This window comes from Zalophus californianus, chromosome 11, assembly GCF_009762305.2.
Source record: "Zalophus californianus isolate mZalCal1 chromosome 11, mZalCal1.pri.v2, whole genome shotgun sequence".
NCBI lineage: Eukaryota > Metazoa > Chordata > Mammalia > Carnivora > Otariidae > Zalophus > Zalophus californianus.
Window position 1 is genome coordinate 21,095,978 of NC_045605.1, and position 15,287 is coordinate 21,111,264.

The window sequence follows — 15,287 nt, forward strand, 5'->3', positions numbered from 1 at the left end:
CAGGGTACCATACAATCTTAGGAAATGGGAGGGGTGCCCCCTGCCAAGGAGGGGCTTCCAGTTCAATTTCTTGACTAAAGTGTTCTGTAAGTTTATAGATGGCTAGCACCAACACCTGATTGTGATATTTTGGAACAAATTTGGGTCAAAGTCTCATGAGTCTCTCAAAGACCAAGTAAAGCTGTTGTCCCTGCCCCCAAACACTTCCCACCAGAAGCTCTGTTCTCTGGACCCCATTCCCACCCCATCGCTCCCCAACAGGGGCTTGAGTGTCTCCAGAATAGAAGGTGTTTACATGGGAGTGCCAAGTGAGTTGGAAATCCTGCTTGCCCTCACTCCTACCCACCCCCATGGCAGGGGACCCAAAAACTGGTTGTCTCCTCAGGTGGAGCCTTATACCAGCCAGTTACCATGGTAACCTCCCAGGGTCAGGTGGTCACCCAAGCAATCCCCCAGGGAGCCATCCAGATCCAGAATACACAGGTGAGTGTGTGTGCACAGGCGTGTGCTCATGTGCACAGGTGGGGGGGTTGGACAACCATAACTGTTTGCTCTCTGCTAGGCCCTTTGCACAAGTGACTCACTTAATCCTCATTATTCCTCTAAGAGGTATCATTACCCCCACTTTACAGATCGGAAGCTGGGGCTCTGAAAGGCTTCATCAACTCCTGGGATTTCTACCCCTCAGGGTTATGTCGAAGGATTCTGCATCTCCCATCCCTGGTCTCTAGCCGGAGCCACTCTGTAGCTCAGTGGGATAGAGCACACACACAGGTTGGGGGAGGAAGATGTGAAGTCAGACCTGAGATGTGACATTAATTCTGTCATCTTGGATAAGTCACCTGACCTTCCTGAGCCTCAGAGCTCTTATCCACAGAAGGGGGATTAACACCACCTGCACAGAGCCCTACCAACTTCCGGGGCTGCTGTCAGTGCTAACCACGGTGATGGGGAGGAAGGTGCTTTGCAAACCGTGAAGTAACCTAGAAATGCTAATAACTAGTGGATGGTTTCTGGCAAATTTGTCTCTCCTCTACCCTCTGCATGTCCCTGTTTCCTCTGTGTCCTCTCTCATCCCCTTCTCCTCTTCCTCCTTCTCCTTCTCCCTGTCTCCCGTTCTCTGAGGGGCTGGTGCAGAGTGAAAGGAAAGGTGACCTCCCCAGGGCCCTAAGAATGAGTTGGAAAAGGGGGCTGGCAGCAAGAGCCTGCCATCACTATGGCAACAGGTCCCTAGCTGCTGGCCCGCCAGGCTGTTGATGCTGATTTTTTCTCCACGTGCCCTGAAGGTTAACCTTGACCTCACCTCCCTCCTGGACAATGAGGATAAGAAGTCCAAGAACAAACGAGGAGTCTTGCCCAAGCATGCCACCAATATAATGCGTTCTTGGCTCTTCCAGCATCTCATGGTGAGTGTGCGTGTATTGGGGGTGTGGAGTGGCAGCGTGGGGTACGAATAACCCCCTAAGTTCCAGACTCTGCGGTCATCCTTGGATCTACAGAGGGCGTGGCCCCAGAGAGAGGATCTCTGATAGGGATCCCATCTTCCAGAGGCCAAGGCAGAGGAGAGGGACCACTATGGACCCACTCTAGTGGGATCTAAAGCTGGGAGGCTCTCTGGTGCTTGCTGCTGCCACGAAGAAGTGTGACATCAAGTGAGGGAATGAGGACAGACATAGTCTGAGGCGAGCTGAGGCCTGAGCAAGTGTTTCAGGGACGGGGTAAGATTCTGTGGGGCCAGGACGGTGGTTGCTGTGGGCAGCCATGCACTCTCCTGCCCTTCTCCCAGGGAAGAAAACGTGGATCCTCAGCCAGGGCTCTTCTGTTTCCCAGAGTCCTCACCTCTGGGGTAGCAGCAGATGTGTGTCCCCTTTCCCCTGTCCCTCTGATCAGAGCAGCCGGATGAGGCACCGTGCTGGGCAGCGGTGGCTGCGACCATCAGGTCTGGAAGAGCAGCAGCCCAGGGAGAAATCTCCCTCCTCACATGACCAGCTCAGCTCTGGTGCAGGACAACTGCCTTCATGAGCCTCTGTGGCCATTTCCGTAAAATGGCGACCAAGCCTCGGGTATAAACGTAATGTCTATAAAGAGCCTGCTGTGTGCACTAACATGATAGCAGTCATGTGCTGTGTGCGGGGTTAGTTGCAACAGACAGGGCTGTGGTTGAATGTCAGGAATGAATTCAAAACTATAATCCCCTAGCATCATCCAAGAGCTGTAGTAGTAAATGAAGGCCAATGGCCATGTCTGGGCCGATTGTGAAGGGTGTGCATGCATGTGTGCACGTGTGTGTGTGTGTGTGTGTGTGTGTGTGTGTGTGTGTGTGTACCCAGGGTGGGAGGTAGATTCTGGAAGCACCAGCAGGCTTCCAGCAGTCTGCGAGGTCTTGGCCTAGCATGGCAGTACCAAGATAGATCCATACAAACAAATACCAAGGGACTGTCTTATCTTGGCCTGTGAGGAAGAACAAGGAGTAAGGGAAACTCTTTCTTCAGAGGGGATAGAAATCAAATGGATCGTGGGAATTAATCAGCTGGTCAATCAACAACACTTTATTTGAAATGGGAGTACCTCCAGAAGCCACGGAGCCTGAGCCTGGGCTGTGGTTCTCCGATACGGGATTCTTAGGGACTCTGGCCCGGAAGCGCTGGGCCGCATAACCCAGTGAACAGGAAGACTTACTCTGTGGTGACCGAAGTGGGGCTGGGGCTCTGCCTCTCTGCCCCCAACTTGTCCACCCCCCTCCCCGCTCTAGGGTCTTGGAGCTGCCGTAGGGCTTTGCTGAGGAAGCACACTTTGGAAAGCACCACCTAGAGGAACCTAATTTGGAGAGAGGGGGCTGGAAGGCCAAGGGGCAAGGTGAGGGGAAGAGGTCGGAGAGACTCTGAGAGCCTAGTGATGAAGCCCGGGAGCCAGGGCCAGGTCCATCCTCAGGCTTCTTGGGAGCAGCTCTGAATCAGTGGCTGAAGATGGGGGCAGGGATGCCAGGCCTCCTGCCTGTTCTGGTTTTCCACACCGCCAGAGAGCCCCAGTGGCCCTGCGAGCCCGGTGACCATGCTACAGCTCCCAGCCCACCCGTGGGAAGAGGGGCTCCCTGGGGAAGGATCTTCTGTGCGCTGGCCCATCACAGCCAAGATGGGGGCAGGCGCTCCTCTCCGCCCACCCCCCCCCATGGGTCCAGAGCTGGCTCCACCCACCGCAGCACAGTGATGTGTAACCACAGACTGCAGGTGTGGTAGAAAGCTCATGGGCTCCTGCGGTGGCCAAACCTGAGCTCAGGTCTAGACTTTACCTCTGACTCTGTAACCTGGACACACTCACCTCTTGTGAAGAGAACCAGGAAGCAATGCAGCAATTGCCAAGACCCTGGCACACTGAGGTGCTTAATCAATGTTAGTGCCCTGTCCTTCCTGCCTCACCTCCCCCACGCCATGCATTTTTGACGACTGATGGGAACACACCCACAGCCTCACCTCTGAGGGGGAGAAAAGGCTAAGAAGGAGAGGAGGCTGCCAGACCAGTTCCCCCGCCCACGAGCCCAGGCGCCCAGGCCAGCACCCCACGCTGACCCCGATCACCCGTCCCGGGGCCCCTGCCTCAGCTGCCTGCCACTCCCCATTTGCATCTCGCCCCTGACATAAGTCTGAGCCAGAGACTGGAGGGTCATCCTATCAGCCCCTCCTGGCTGTGTCTGCCCTCTGACTGCAGACTTCAGTTCACAGGCTGCCCTCTTGCCCCCTCCCTGCTGAGCACCCCTCTATAGCTTAGGGCTGTTTCTTTCCACTCCGTGGCCACTGCCCCCTGGACAGGGGATGGCAGAGGAAGGTAGAGGCGGAGAAGAGAGAGGGGGAAGTCGCTGAGCACACAGCGGAAGAGAAGGAAGGACCCAGATCAGCTCCACCAAAGGGACTGGGAACCATGGAGAGGGCTTGCTGAAAAGCATGAGTAGGACCTTCTGCCCACACCCTCCCCCGCCGCCCGGACCCTCTCCAGCTCAGAGTGCACTCAGTGCGGATACTATTAATAAAGCACTTAACGTTGGCAAAGTCCTCCGCCGCTTAATGCCTCCCTCACAGTGGCCATCAGGAGAGGACAAGGGAGTGACCCCCAGGCCTTTAAAAAAAAAAAAACAGTCACAACTCAGAACTTCTGGACTGGGGAAGGAAGGGGATGGGGAGAAGTCCAGGCTCTAGGGACACAGCCTGGCACAGGGGTCCCCTGCAGACCCAGGCTTGGCCATGGATCAGTCTGGCTACCCAGATATTGGTGGGTGCACAGACCCCCAAACCCCAGCTCAGGAGAGGCTATAAAGACTGGGTAACAAGGGCACAGCAAAAAGAACGCAGGCTTCGAAGCCAGACAGAGGGGTACGAATTGAGGTCCCGCCACGGGCTATGCAATCTCTCGGAGTCGATTTCTTTGAAAAAAGATGATACCCATTTCCCACACTTACAAAACTAAATGAGATAACTTATATAAAGAGCCAAAGATGGTACACAGGCACATTTAGGAAATGTGAATCCTCTTTGAACTATCTAGAACCGTGGACTAAGAGCAATTTTGAGACCAAGGCCCACAGTTTGTGAAAATTAGAGGTGGATGCCTGACCTGTTGTTCTGATCTATAACATCTATTGATTTTTACCATCATTTGAACCTAAAAAACATACTGACGAACACTGTTACTTACCTGTTCTGTGTATATGTGTCTGTGTCAAATGTACATGTCGCGTATCTCTGACTCAGTTGTAAATTGCTCCAGAATAGGGATCATACGTTATACTTCTTACGCGGACCCTAAAGATTTGATTCCCAAAGTGTGTACCTTTATAGGATGTTATAGGTGTTGCTCCCAAGATGAGGTAAAGGAGTTTGGGCAAATCTGGGTTATACAGAGTTTAGCTCGGTTCTTGATTCTCAGTGTACTAGGGACATTGTGAATTCACAAGAGGGGGCATGGTTCGAAGCTTTCCCCAAACATATTTTGATTAGTCGAAGCCCCCCTTCCCCACCTTGCTTTCACTGTCTCTTTGAGGAACAACTCTGAGACTGTAGCTCGTGGGAAATCTAACTCTGCAGTAACACCGTATGGGCTGTTCAGTTTTAGGAAAAAAAGGGTAGAAAATGTATGGAAAAGGACAGATTTCAGTATCCAGTGGGTATTCTCCTATCCTATCCAGTGCGGTGGGGACAACCCATGTGCTGATTGGCCAATTGGAAAAGTTGGTTGAAGAAAGGAACAGCCATTAAAAAGATACATTTTATTTTAATTTAGAAGATACACATATATATTGATTTGCCAATGTCTTGATAGAGGGCCAAGATCTTTTTCTGATGAGAGGTTGTCCTTTTACTTGCGCAAACCTCTCCTATAATAGAACATCTATAAATTCCATCTTTATTTAACATTGGATAAGAACTTTGATGTCTGGGAAGTAATTTGGCTGTAGGATCTTTCTAGATTTTTGTTATGTGTTCCAGCCACTTACATTTGTCCCAGCGATCCTCACTACACGGCATTTTTAAGGAAATCAGAGTCTCGTCTTTCCAAAGCAGTCCAGTTAGTTTTCTTAGCAAGAATAACTTTCTTGTCGCGCTTACGTTTTATTGGTTTACAGAGTAACTACATTACATCATTACACTAACACATGGAACTGGCATAAACCAGCCTGGATACAAACAGTGCCGACTTCCTGATAAGCAGATAAATGGTCTAACGAACATTCTACACAGTAGCCTATTCACCTTGAGCACCGGGACTATGTGAACGGCAGTTGTTGTGGTTTGCGAGAGAAACGGAGAGCATCGTAAATCTACAGTCTCCATTGGTAGAGATTGTTGGTTCAAACCTCTGTAGTGAATCCTAGTTTTTCCTGTTGCCTTCCTTCCCTCGGGGAGAAGTTAGTATTCTTTGATTCCTTCTGTCCCGTGTCTGAGGCTTCTTGTCACTTCCACTGCTGGGTGGCATTAGCAGCTACAGAAATGGATTCCGATGACAGAATGCTCCTGAGGTGGGACTTAAACCCCAGAGCCTTTTCTGTCAGGCTGCAATGAGAGTGGGAAGGTTTCATCCGTTAGCTGCTTGCTCTGGGGTCCCTGAAGAATCCCAGGATATTTTCTTGCTACTGCGTTTTTGGCTGAAAGAGGCCAAACTCCTGCCGGAAGCAATCACTCCCCAGCAAACCCAGGCTGGGGGAGAACCCCCCCGCCCCCCGCAGAGGGTCCTCTCCACGGAGGATGGAGGGGGAGGGCTACTCTTCCTGCCTGGCCTCTGCCCCCATCCCCTCTGCTCCGGACTCCAGCGCCCCTCGCCCTGGCCCCGTCATTCTGCTCATTCCCACCCAAAATATGGCTGTTCTCTGTGTCGCTGCCACCAAAGCGTAGAAGCAACATTACAGAATATTCTCTGCATGTGGGGAAATCCCAGAGAGGAAACCAGGCCCCAGCAGGTCCCGCCTCACATCAAACAAGCCACTGCATTCGCCACTGCACGGGGCCAGATTCATGCTGAGCATCGTCAGGCACCATCTCATATAAGCCACCCGACCAGCAGAGGAGCTGGGTACTATTATTACCCTCATTGTCTTTTCAAAGATTTCATTTATTTATTTGAGAGGGAGTGAGAGAGAGCGAGAGAGAGAGAGAGAGATCACAAGCAGGGGGGAAGGGTGAGAGGGAGAAGCAGGTTCCCCGCTGAGCAGGGAGCTCGATGTGGGTGGGGCTCGATCCCAGGAGCCCAGGATCATGACCTGAGCCAAAGGCAGACGCCGAACCGACTAAGCCACCCAGGCGCCCTGTTATCCTCATTTTACCAGTAACCAAACTAGACTCAAAGAAGGGAACACGTTCCCCAACATCTCGTGGGATTTGGACCTAAGTCTGTGGCACCTTGGGGCTCTAGTTCCTCACCCACAACGCTCTGCATTGACCCAGGAAACCAGAGCAGCTCTCGACTCCCACACAAAGTCTAGGTGAAGCAAAGGGGACCCCCCAGCTCTCAGCGGATGCTGTGAGCGGAGGCTCTCCATGGAGACACCGAGCCCTGTCCTGGGAACGGGGCAGGAGAGCCATCTGCCAGCCCTAGTTTTCAGATACGGTGAGGCTGCCTCCCCATCCCTCCCTTCGCTCTCCCTTCTCCATCCCTCACATCCTCAGTGCCGGGGTGGCGTCCAGCCAGTGTCACAGTTGTACCCTGCTCGTCCACCCCGCCTCGCGCAGCTGAGGGCCTGGCTCCAGCGCCCTCGCATGAACTCTGCGGCTGTCACAAAAGCCAAGCGCACAAAATGCACCGGGGTCCTTCTCTCTGTGACTTTTTTTGAATTGAAATATAATTCACATACCACCATCCACCCTTTGTAACTAAAGTCAGAGATTTTTTAGTATATTTAGATTTGTGCCATCATCCCCACTGTCGAATTCCAGAATATTTTCATCCCTGAAAGAAATTCTGTACCCCTTAGCCATCGCTCCCCAGCCCGGAGAAACCAGTAATCGACTTTGGGTCTCTATGGATTTGCTGATTTCAGATCTTTCACGTGATGGAATTTATCATACGTGGCCCTCTGTGAGTGGCTTCTCTCACTTAGCATCAGGCTTCCAAGGTTCGTCCGTATTGTCACATGCTTCAGGGCTTCCTTCTGTTTCATGGCAGAACGGGATTCCACTGTATGGACAGCCCACACTTTGTTTATCCACTCATCAGCCGGCGCACGTGGGCTCCTCCCCGCTGGGGGACACTGGCTGCCGCACACCCAGGTACAGTGCGTGCCCTGCCCGTGGGCTCCCGGCCAAGGAGGGTGTGTGGACGTGAAGTCCAGCTGGTTGCCTCTATGCCTTGGTGTGATCTTCAGTGACTCAACAAACATTCTTTGTGTGTCTTGCTTGCCACCTTCCCTGTGCCTAGCATTGTATTAAGCCCCAAGGACCTATACATCGATCCCTGTCAGAGACCCACTTATGGGATCCATCACCAGCTGACTTAGAAACAGGGATGTCTCTTACAAACAGAAAGAGTGTGGTCTACGGAGCGGGCGTGGTATGGGGAGGCAGGCTCTGGATTTGACTGTCGCACCCCTTCTTACCTAGCCGGGGGACCTGGGGCAAGTTGCTGGACCTCATCAGGTCTCAGTCTCCCCTGCTCTAAAATGGGAATCACAATATCCAGCTCATAGCATTGTCGTGAGGATGGAATAAGATGAGTGTGAAAGTATTTTGTCCTGATCCAGACATAGCTACTGTTGCAAATGCCTCCCGTCTCACTCCGGGAGTCCCCGTAATCTGCCCTGTCTCAGAAAAAGCTGAGAGAAATCTTGACACTTCCCGGGAATCTGTGGGGAAAAGTAAGAAAACTTGAAAAGCAAAAAAATAGCTCAGAGAGACTTAGAGAGAACGTTTTTGTTCCAGAACATCTTTTTTTTTTTTTAATTTTATTTTATTATGTTATGTTGTCTGCTACTTTAACTTTGTCACACGATCTGAAATTCCACTCATCGGAGATCCACTTAAAAGTATGCAATGCCTGTCAAAAACAGGTACCAATGGAGAGGCCAGGATGCCATCATTCATTCACAGCTGAGTATGAATTAGTTCCAAAGCTTACTTTTTTACTCCCATTCGGCTAAGATCAGCTTCATGGGAAGAGTGCCAGTGCTTATTGGCGGTAGCAAATGAAGATTAGAATATTGTTTAACACAGCATTTTGAGGAGGCAAACCAGTAGGGTGCCAGGGGAATGATTTCTAGCAATTGTTCTTCACCTCTTTGAGGCCCCTGACCTTTTGAGAATCTGATGAAAGTTTTATCTACATCATCATGAATATAGTTTTAAGAGATTTGACCCTGAAGTCCTAGCAGCCAGAGGCCTCAGATTCGGAAGGCTGACGGCAGGGTCACAGGACGGCCCTGGGGCTTTGAGAAGAGACAGAGAAGTGGCAGCAGGGCTCAGGAAAAGGCAAGAGGATGAAGTCTGTGCTCACCCATCTCGGAATTTCCTCAGATCTAGCCCGCTCCGTGAAATTAGAGCAAGATCTGTGGTTTGTCCCTGAGTCCCGTAGGCTCCTTTCCACCAGAACACACATCTTTAGCTAAACCAGCCTTTGGGGGCTAGCCTGGAAGGCTAGCTATTAAAGAAATAACTTGTTTCTATGGGAAAATGTGACCTAAGTTCCAAATACCGTATCTAGCCACTAACACCTAAGTTTCAGGTATGAGACATGATTCTAGCCCTTGGGGGACTGATAATTTAATTGGGGAAATAAATTATACGTGTAAACCATGAGCAGTCAACCCATGATATAATCAAGTATTAGCATGCGCACACACACTTAAGGGGTCCAAGAACGGAGGAAACAATACTGGTGAGAGGAGTTGGGCCATCTGTGCTGGTCAGACACATCCAGGTTAGTGTGTCCGCGACTGAGCAGCACATTTCAAAAGGTCCTTTGACAAGCCGTGTCCAGAGAAGAGCAGCCAGGGTGGGGAAATGTCTGTTCAGGTGACTTTTAATGGGAAACGTGTCATAAGATGAATGGTTAAGGGGACTGGGGATGTTCAGTCCGTAGACCCCTGTTCCTCTAAGGCCAGCATGGCATAGTATAAGGAACAAGGGATTTGGAGGCAGACAGACCTGAGATTGATCCCAGCTCCATTGTTTTACTCGCTATATATGACCTTGAATGGGTCAACTAGCATCTCTGGTGTTAATTTCCTCTTCATAAAGTAGAGATAATGGTACCCACCTATGGCGAAGATGATCAATAATATGTTAAAAAGCACAGTGCCTGACAGATGGTCTAGCCCAGAGGTGGAGCGGATGTGGTTACAGATACAGGGGGTGTGAGTCTCGGCTCTGCTGTTCACTGCTCGGATAACCCGGAGCCAGTTCTTTAACCCCTCTGGGCTGGGTTTTCTCACGCATAAAATGTGAATAATGATGCCTGCTTCATAGGTGCCTGGGAGATTCAATGAGACTAAATGGCAGGTACTTTGACAGAGTACTCCGTGAATATTTTAAGTATTCAAAGTTAGCCAAAAACTGTAGGCATCCAGCAAGTGGTGGTAACTCTTGTTATGAAGTGAGAGGCAGTGCTGTAGGCTTCTGTGTGACTCCGGAGGACAGTCTAGGCTCTCTGGCTGGATGAGTAGGGGGAAGACTTGCATTTGGTAGAAAGACCCTCCCAACCATCAGCACAAAGGGCTGCCCCTCTGTACATTGGCACCGCAGAGCCTCACTTCCCCGCCTTCTTCAGGACGGCGCGCGCACAGAAAATGATAGGAAACCAACCAGCCACACTGCTTGCTGCTGGAGACCAGCTGGGGAACTCCCACTGGCCCAGACCCCACCGAGCCACCCCGGCACTGTCTCTGCGCACTGGTAACTTGTTTGGGGGCACCGCTGAAAGTGCCGGTGTCAGGGACGCCTGCCCAGTGGGAGAGATGGCCTCGGGGACTTCCAGGGCTCTGGACATGATTGAGATGTTGCTTTTAACAAGCCCTGCATGGGATGCTGATGCACAAAGTTAGGGTTTAGCGGAGGACCTGGGATCTGGGCCAGGCCTGGCAGTGTGGCTAGGGTTTAGGATGGAGTAGGAAGAGAAGGAGGAGTTGTCTGGATGAGAATTCTCTCCTGATTGACCATCAGTGGCCCTGTCTGGCCCGTGATTGTTGCTGACCAAAGAGACGGACCCCTCCTCCTAGGGTCGTGAGCACAAAATCCTCCTCTCCCCTTCCTTGCCCCCCCTGGAGGCTGGGGAACTGTGTGGCTCCTTGTCATGCCACGACTGCTGTCTCTCTCCCCTGCTGCTCAGGCATCTGTACCTGTAGAGCTTTGGTGGAAGGTACACCGGGACCTGGAAGTCAGGCTGGCCATGGCTCAGCTGCATTCATCTTTCTGTGCCAGAGAAACATGAAGTCTTAGATGCCTGCCTGTGACGTGAAACTGTTTTCTCCCACCCACCCTTCACTGTAGGGACAAAGAGAGAACAGACCCCTGGAAGCTGCCCTCAACTCCCCAGGATAGATGGAGAGTGTTGGAAGCCATAGTCCCAGGGTGTGGGCCACACTGGCTGTTTGAGCAGCAGGGAGTCCCAGGGAAGGAGGGAGACTGGTGGTCTCCATCAAAGACAGGGCCTTGTTGACAACTGGCTGGTCAGCTGCAGGGTTGGATGGAGCTGGTCCGAGAAGACCGGGGGTATGGGGGGCTGCTAGCTCGCCCTGAGCCCCGGGACACTCCATGGCGGGGGGGGGAGGTCCTGCAGCTCTCAAAGATTCCACCTGAAAAATGGCCAGGGGAGATTCACAGCTTCCCAGCATCCTCCCAAAAAGCCTGAGACCCAGGCTAAGGGAAAACACCCCATCATATGTGCCCAGGGGCTGGAGCAGTCCCAGAATCCAGGAAATAAAACCATTTGAAAGAAGGAGCGCCTCCCTCCATGCACGGAAGGAGCTGCTGGGGGATCTCGCCATCTGTCAGAAAAACAACCTGTGGCTTTCACACCAAAGGGGGCCACATGTACCAAGCAGCAGGTTTATTTTATTTGTTATTTATTTATTTACTGAACAAACACTCACAGAGTGCCAGGCACCGTTCTAAGCACCTTTGAAATATTAACTCATTGAATCCTAATTACCACCTCGGGGCAGGTGGAATTATTTCCCCCATTTTACAGAAGACGAACCCACGTAACAAGCTCAAGGTCTTGAGCTGGTGAGAGACCAGTATTCAAAGCCTGGCTCTAGAGTTCATGTTCTTACCCACTTCTTACCGTGCTGCCCCAAAGACTCCTCTAGAAAGCTGGCTGGTGTGCCTCCATAGACCCTAAGTACCCCACTCTCCTCCCCACAAACCTGCATGGAACAATCACTTGCAGGAACGGCCCTTGTAGCAAGTAGGGCAGCCTGATTCTGGGGAGAATTCCCGGGGAGTCCGACTCACCGATGCTCCCCAGCCTCTCCCACTCATCTTCACTCACAAAGGCCCCCAGGGAGTGGTGACAACCACCAGTTACCCCCTTAGGTTCCTGTGATCATCAATTCCACAAATACATACTGAACACTTAGCATGTGCCGGGCATTTTCCTTGGCACTGATGAGGTAGGGGTGGAAAGAACGGTGGGGGTCCTTTTCCTCAAAAAAATGCAGCGTGTCTGGTTGGGGTGACAGACGACTAAACAAATCATCCGTGTAGCGTGTGAAACCCTGGGCAGGATAAGGGCTTAGCTCATAGGAGAGGTGTCTCAGTGGGCCTGAGGCACTGGGGGCACGTTAGGAAGGACCGGTCTTGCTTGCTGCGGCATGAAGGATGGATTGAAATAGAAACCAGAGGGAGGGAGAATAGTTCCAAGATGGCGAGAGGGTGAAGAACCAAAAGGCGGCAGAGTTTTTTACAAGGGAAAACTATGCAGCAATGAAAATGAATAGCTTCAGTAATTATAGATTAGTCTCACACTAACGTGGAGTAAACTCCTGCATGCCAGTGGATTCCATGTATAGGGTCCAAACACCAGGCAAAAGTAAACTATGATGTTTAACGATGTGACATAGGAAAATTATAAAGAAAAGCAAGAAAGTCATTACCATAAAAACCAGGTTATCTTTGGGGAGGATATCTTTGAGGGTAGTGATTAGGAAAGGGTACAAGAGGGGCTTTTGGGTGCTGGAAGCATCTTATTTTTTGACCTGGATGGTGGTCCCACTGGTGTTTGTGATGATAGATAAAGCTATACATTTTAGTTCCCTGGACCTTTCTGTGCGGGTATAATTATAAGGGCGAGAGGAGTGAAAAGGAGAGAGAAAAGAATGGAGGGCCTGCAGGAGGTGCATGATAGTAAGAAAGAGGCATTCCTCGGGTGGCTCACTGGGCTTCTCTCCACTCCAGAAGGCTCGTTTTTTCCCACTTAGCATCTGTGAAATCAGGGTGCACCCTGCCATCGATGGCATCTCAGATGTGATGAAATGTGATTGTTTCGGGGCCCCTCACCATGCCGACTGCCTCCGTGGGGTCGGTGTCTGACCCTCCTAGAGCAGGGCCAGGCCCTCAGAGTTGGGGCTGCCACAGGGTGCGTGCCCACATTTGGTCAGGAGCCAGAAGGGAAGACGGCTGTCGTTGACGCCAGTGCGGTGCTTGGTCTTGGGGGGAAAGTGGGGAAGGAAATCTGGCTCCAAACCCTGCTTCACCAGCAGCACAAGGCCATGGATGCCAGCAGGCCCCCACTTCCCCTGTGCTCTGTCCCTCGGTGACTGGCCAGCCTCATGCTCATCTGCCTGCCCCGGGAGGAGGAAGGACAGTCTCGGGGTGGGCTCGGGGTGAAGGGAGTGGCCAGGGACCCATGAACCGGCCCTGGCCGCACTTCTTCCAGACCCAGCACCGCAGGTGGAACTCAGCCTTCAACTGAAAGATGCCTTCAGCTTCAATTTAGGGCAGGGGAGACCTGAGTTAGGAGGCTGCAAAGCGAGGTGTCAGAAAGAGGCAGGAAAGAGTTCAGGTCAGATTTTGGAGGAACTTCCTGATGGCAGCTGGGCCACCACGAAACACCCACTCTGTGTAAACGCTGCAGTTCCCTTCTCTGGAGACTGCACAGCAGGTTCTGTGACATCTGGGAGGCTTCACTACATTGTCCGGAGTGAGTCCGTGAAGCACACACGCTTTACCTGCATTATCTCATTAAATCAGCCCCCGAGTCCCAGAGGTGCGCGCTATTCTGTTATTTCCATTTTAAGCCAAGGAAACTAAGGATGGGCGATGGAGAACAACAAATCGCCAAGCTCACAGAGCTAGTAAGTGGGGGGTGCAGGACTTGACCTCTCCAGAGGCCGTGTTCTTGACCACCAGGCAGCTCTGCCTCATCGCATGAAGCTCCACGCCCACCCTGAGAAGGATCTGTCATTTTCTGGTCCATTGTGTATCTCTTTTTCTGGAAGGATTATCTGCTTCCAGAAAGCTGCTGCCTGCTTCCCTCCCAACTCCAGCAGAGTTCTTCCAAACAGTGGCCAGAGAGTGGCTACCATGGCTTGAGGGCTTACCACGATCTCACTTGATTCCTCTTCCCGTCCTTGGCCCGGAGCCTTTCCAATTGTGCTAAAAGTAGCACTGAGCAAATTGAGGTCTGTCCAGGGGCCAGGACTATTTTGACTCTGTCCTCAGGAATCATCTGGTCTGAGGCGTGTACAAGCTGGACTGCTCCTATGAGCACTCAGATGTGGTGCCAGGAATGTTCTGGCCGACACACCTGTCCCCAGAGCCGGGCCAAAGCTGCCACTCACCCCATGGCCCCCACCACGTGCCTCCTGAGATGCTGGTTCCAGGCGGGATGGGTGGTGTCATTTGCACGGTGGGAGGGTAAAAGGTTTATATTGCTTTATGTCCTCATACGAGGACAACCAGCCAGATTCCGTGACACTGCCTCCCACCCTCTCCATTCAATGGGAGCATGTTAACCTCTGGATTTACGACATCCACTCAGAACGGAGGCCTGCGCCAGGAGCCTCCTTAGAGACAGCACACACTATCCCTCCATGGGAGGCTGAAGGATGTCCTTCCCCGGAGGTCTTTAAGAGGAGAAGAGACTTGCATCTAGCTGGCTTCAGTGTAAGTCTTGGTGCAAGGCTCGTGCCCGGAAGGCCCATCCCCGCCTTTGCTGGGATGGCCTGGCTGTTCTTCAAAGTCCAGCTGAAGTGCCGCCTCTCTCAGGAAGTCCTCCCTGAAAGCAGCTCCCCAGTCTCGTAGGGAAACCTACTACCATACAGTGGGCTAAAGGCCGTTATTCAAACACAGCCATGACGAACTCTGCCCCAGGAAGATGGGAAATGCCTCACAGAGGATCTGATCTGTGGCAGGTCTTTCCAGAAGCTCAGAAACACACACAGTGGAAAAGTGGGGGAAAGAGCGTTGCAGCGGAGGGAACGGCGGGTGCAAGGACAAGAAGGCACGAAAGGGGCTAGTGCAGTCCGGGCAGGCCAGAGAGTTGCCTTGTTTTTGCTGGGTTCGCACACCAAGTGGCCACGGACAGGGAGGCTGCGTGGCTCCTTCTCATGGCTAGGGGAATTGGACCTCTGTGCAGCAGGAAAATAGGGCGTGGGCCCCACCCCTTCCCCAGAAGGTGTCAGAAGCGTGGAGCCCCCACCCCTCTGCCCCCTGGGGCCTGCGATCTCACCTCCCAGCCTTCCTCTGTTCCTTCCCAGCCAGGAGGAAGTTGTCTCCTAGTTGACCTGGGGGGTGGTCCCATTGGTGTTTTCCTGCTTGTTAGAATCTTAATATTGGATGAATCCCAAGGCCCAGCTGCCCTGGCATGGCGGC

The 15,287-nt window shown here is 52.1% G+C and overlaps 1 protein-coding gene across 19 annotated transcripts in view; it reads left to right on the plus strand.

The window, feature by feature from the left end:
- PKNOX2 (PBX/knotted 1 homeobox 2) overlaps positions 1–15,287 on the plus strand; it is a 304,609-nt gene that overhangs the window by 283,174 nt on the left and 6,148 nt on the right. For 17 of the 19 annotated variants that reach the window (XM_027581284.2, XM_027581295.2, XM_027581285.2 and 14 more), the window contains 2 exons: positions 386–483; positions 1,287–1,406. The exons of 1 other annotated variant lie outside the window; for it this stretch is intronic. In XM_027581284.2, coding sequence (XP_027437085.1) covers positions 386–483; positions 1,287–1,406 — 218 coding nt within the window. The remainder of the gene's footprint in view (positions 1–385; positions 484–1,286; positions 1,407–15,287) is intronic. One more of the 19 variants, XM_027581301.2, reaches the window with a different exon arrangement.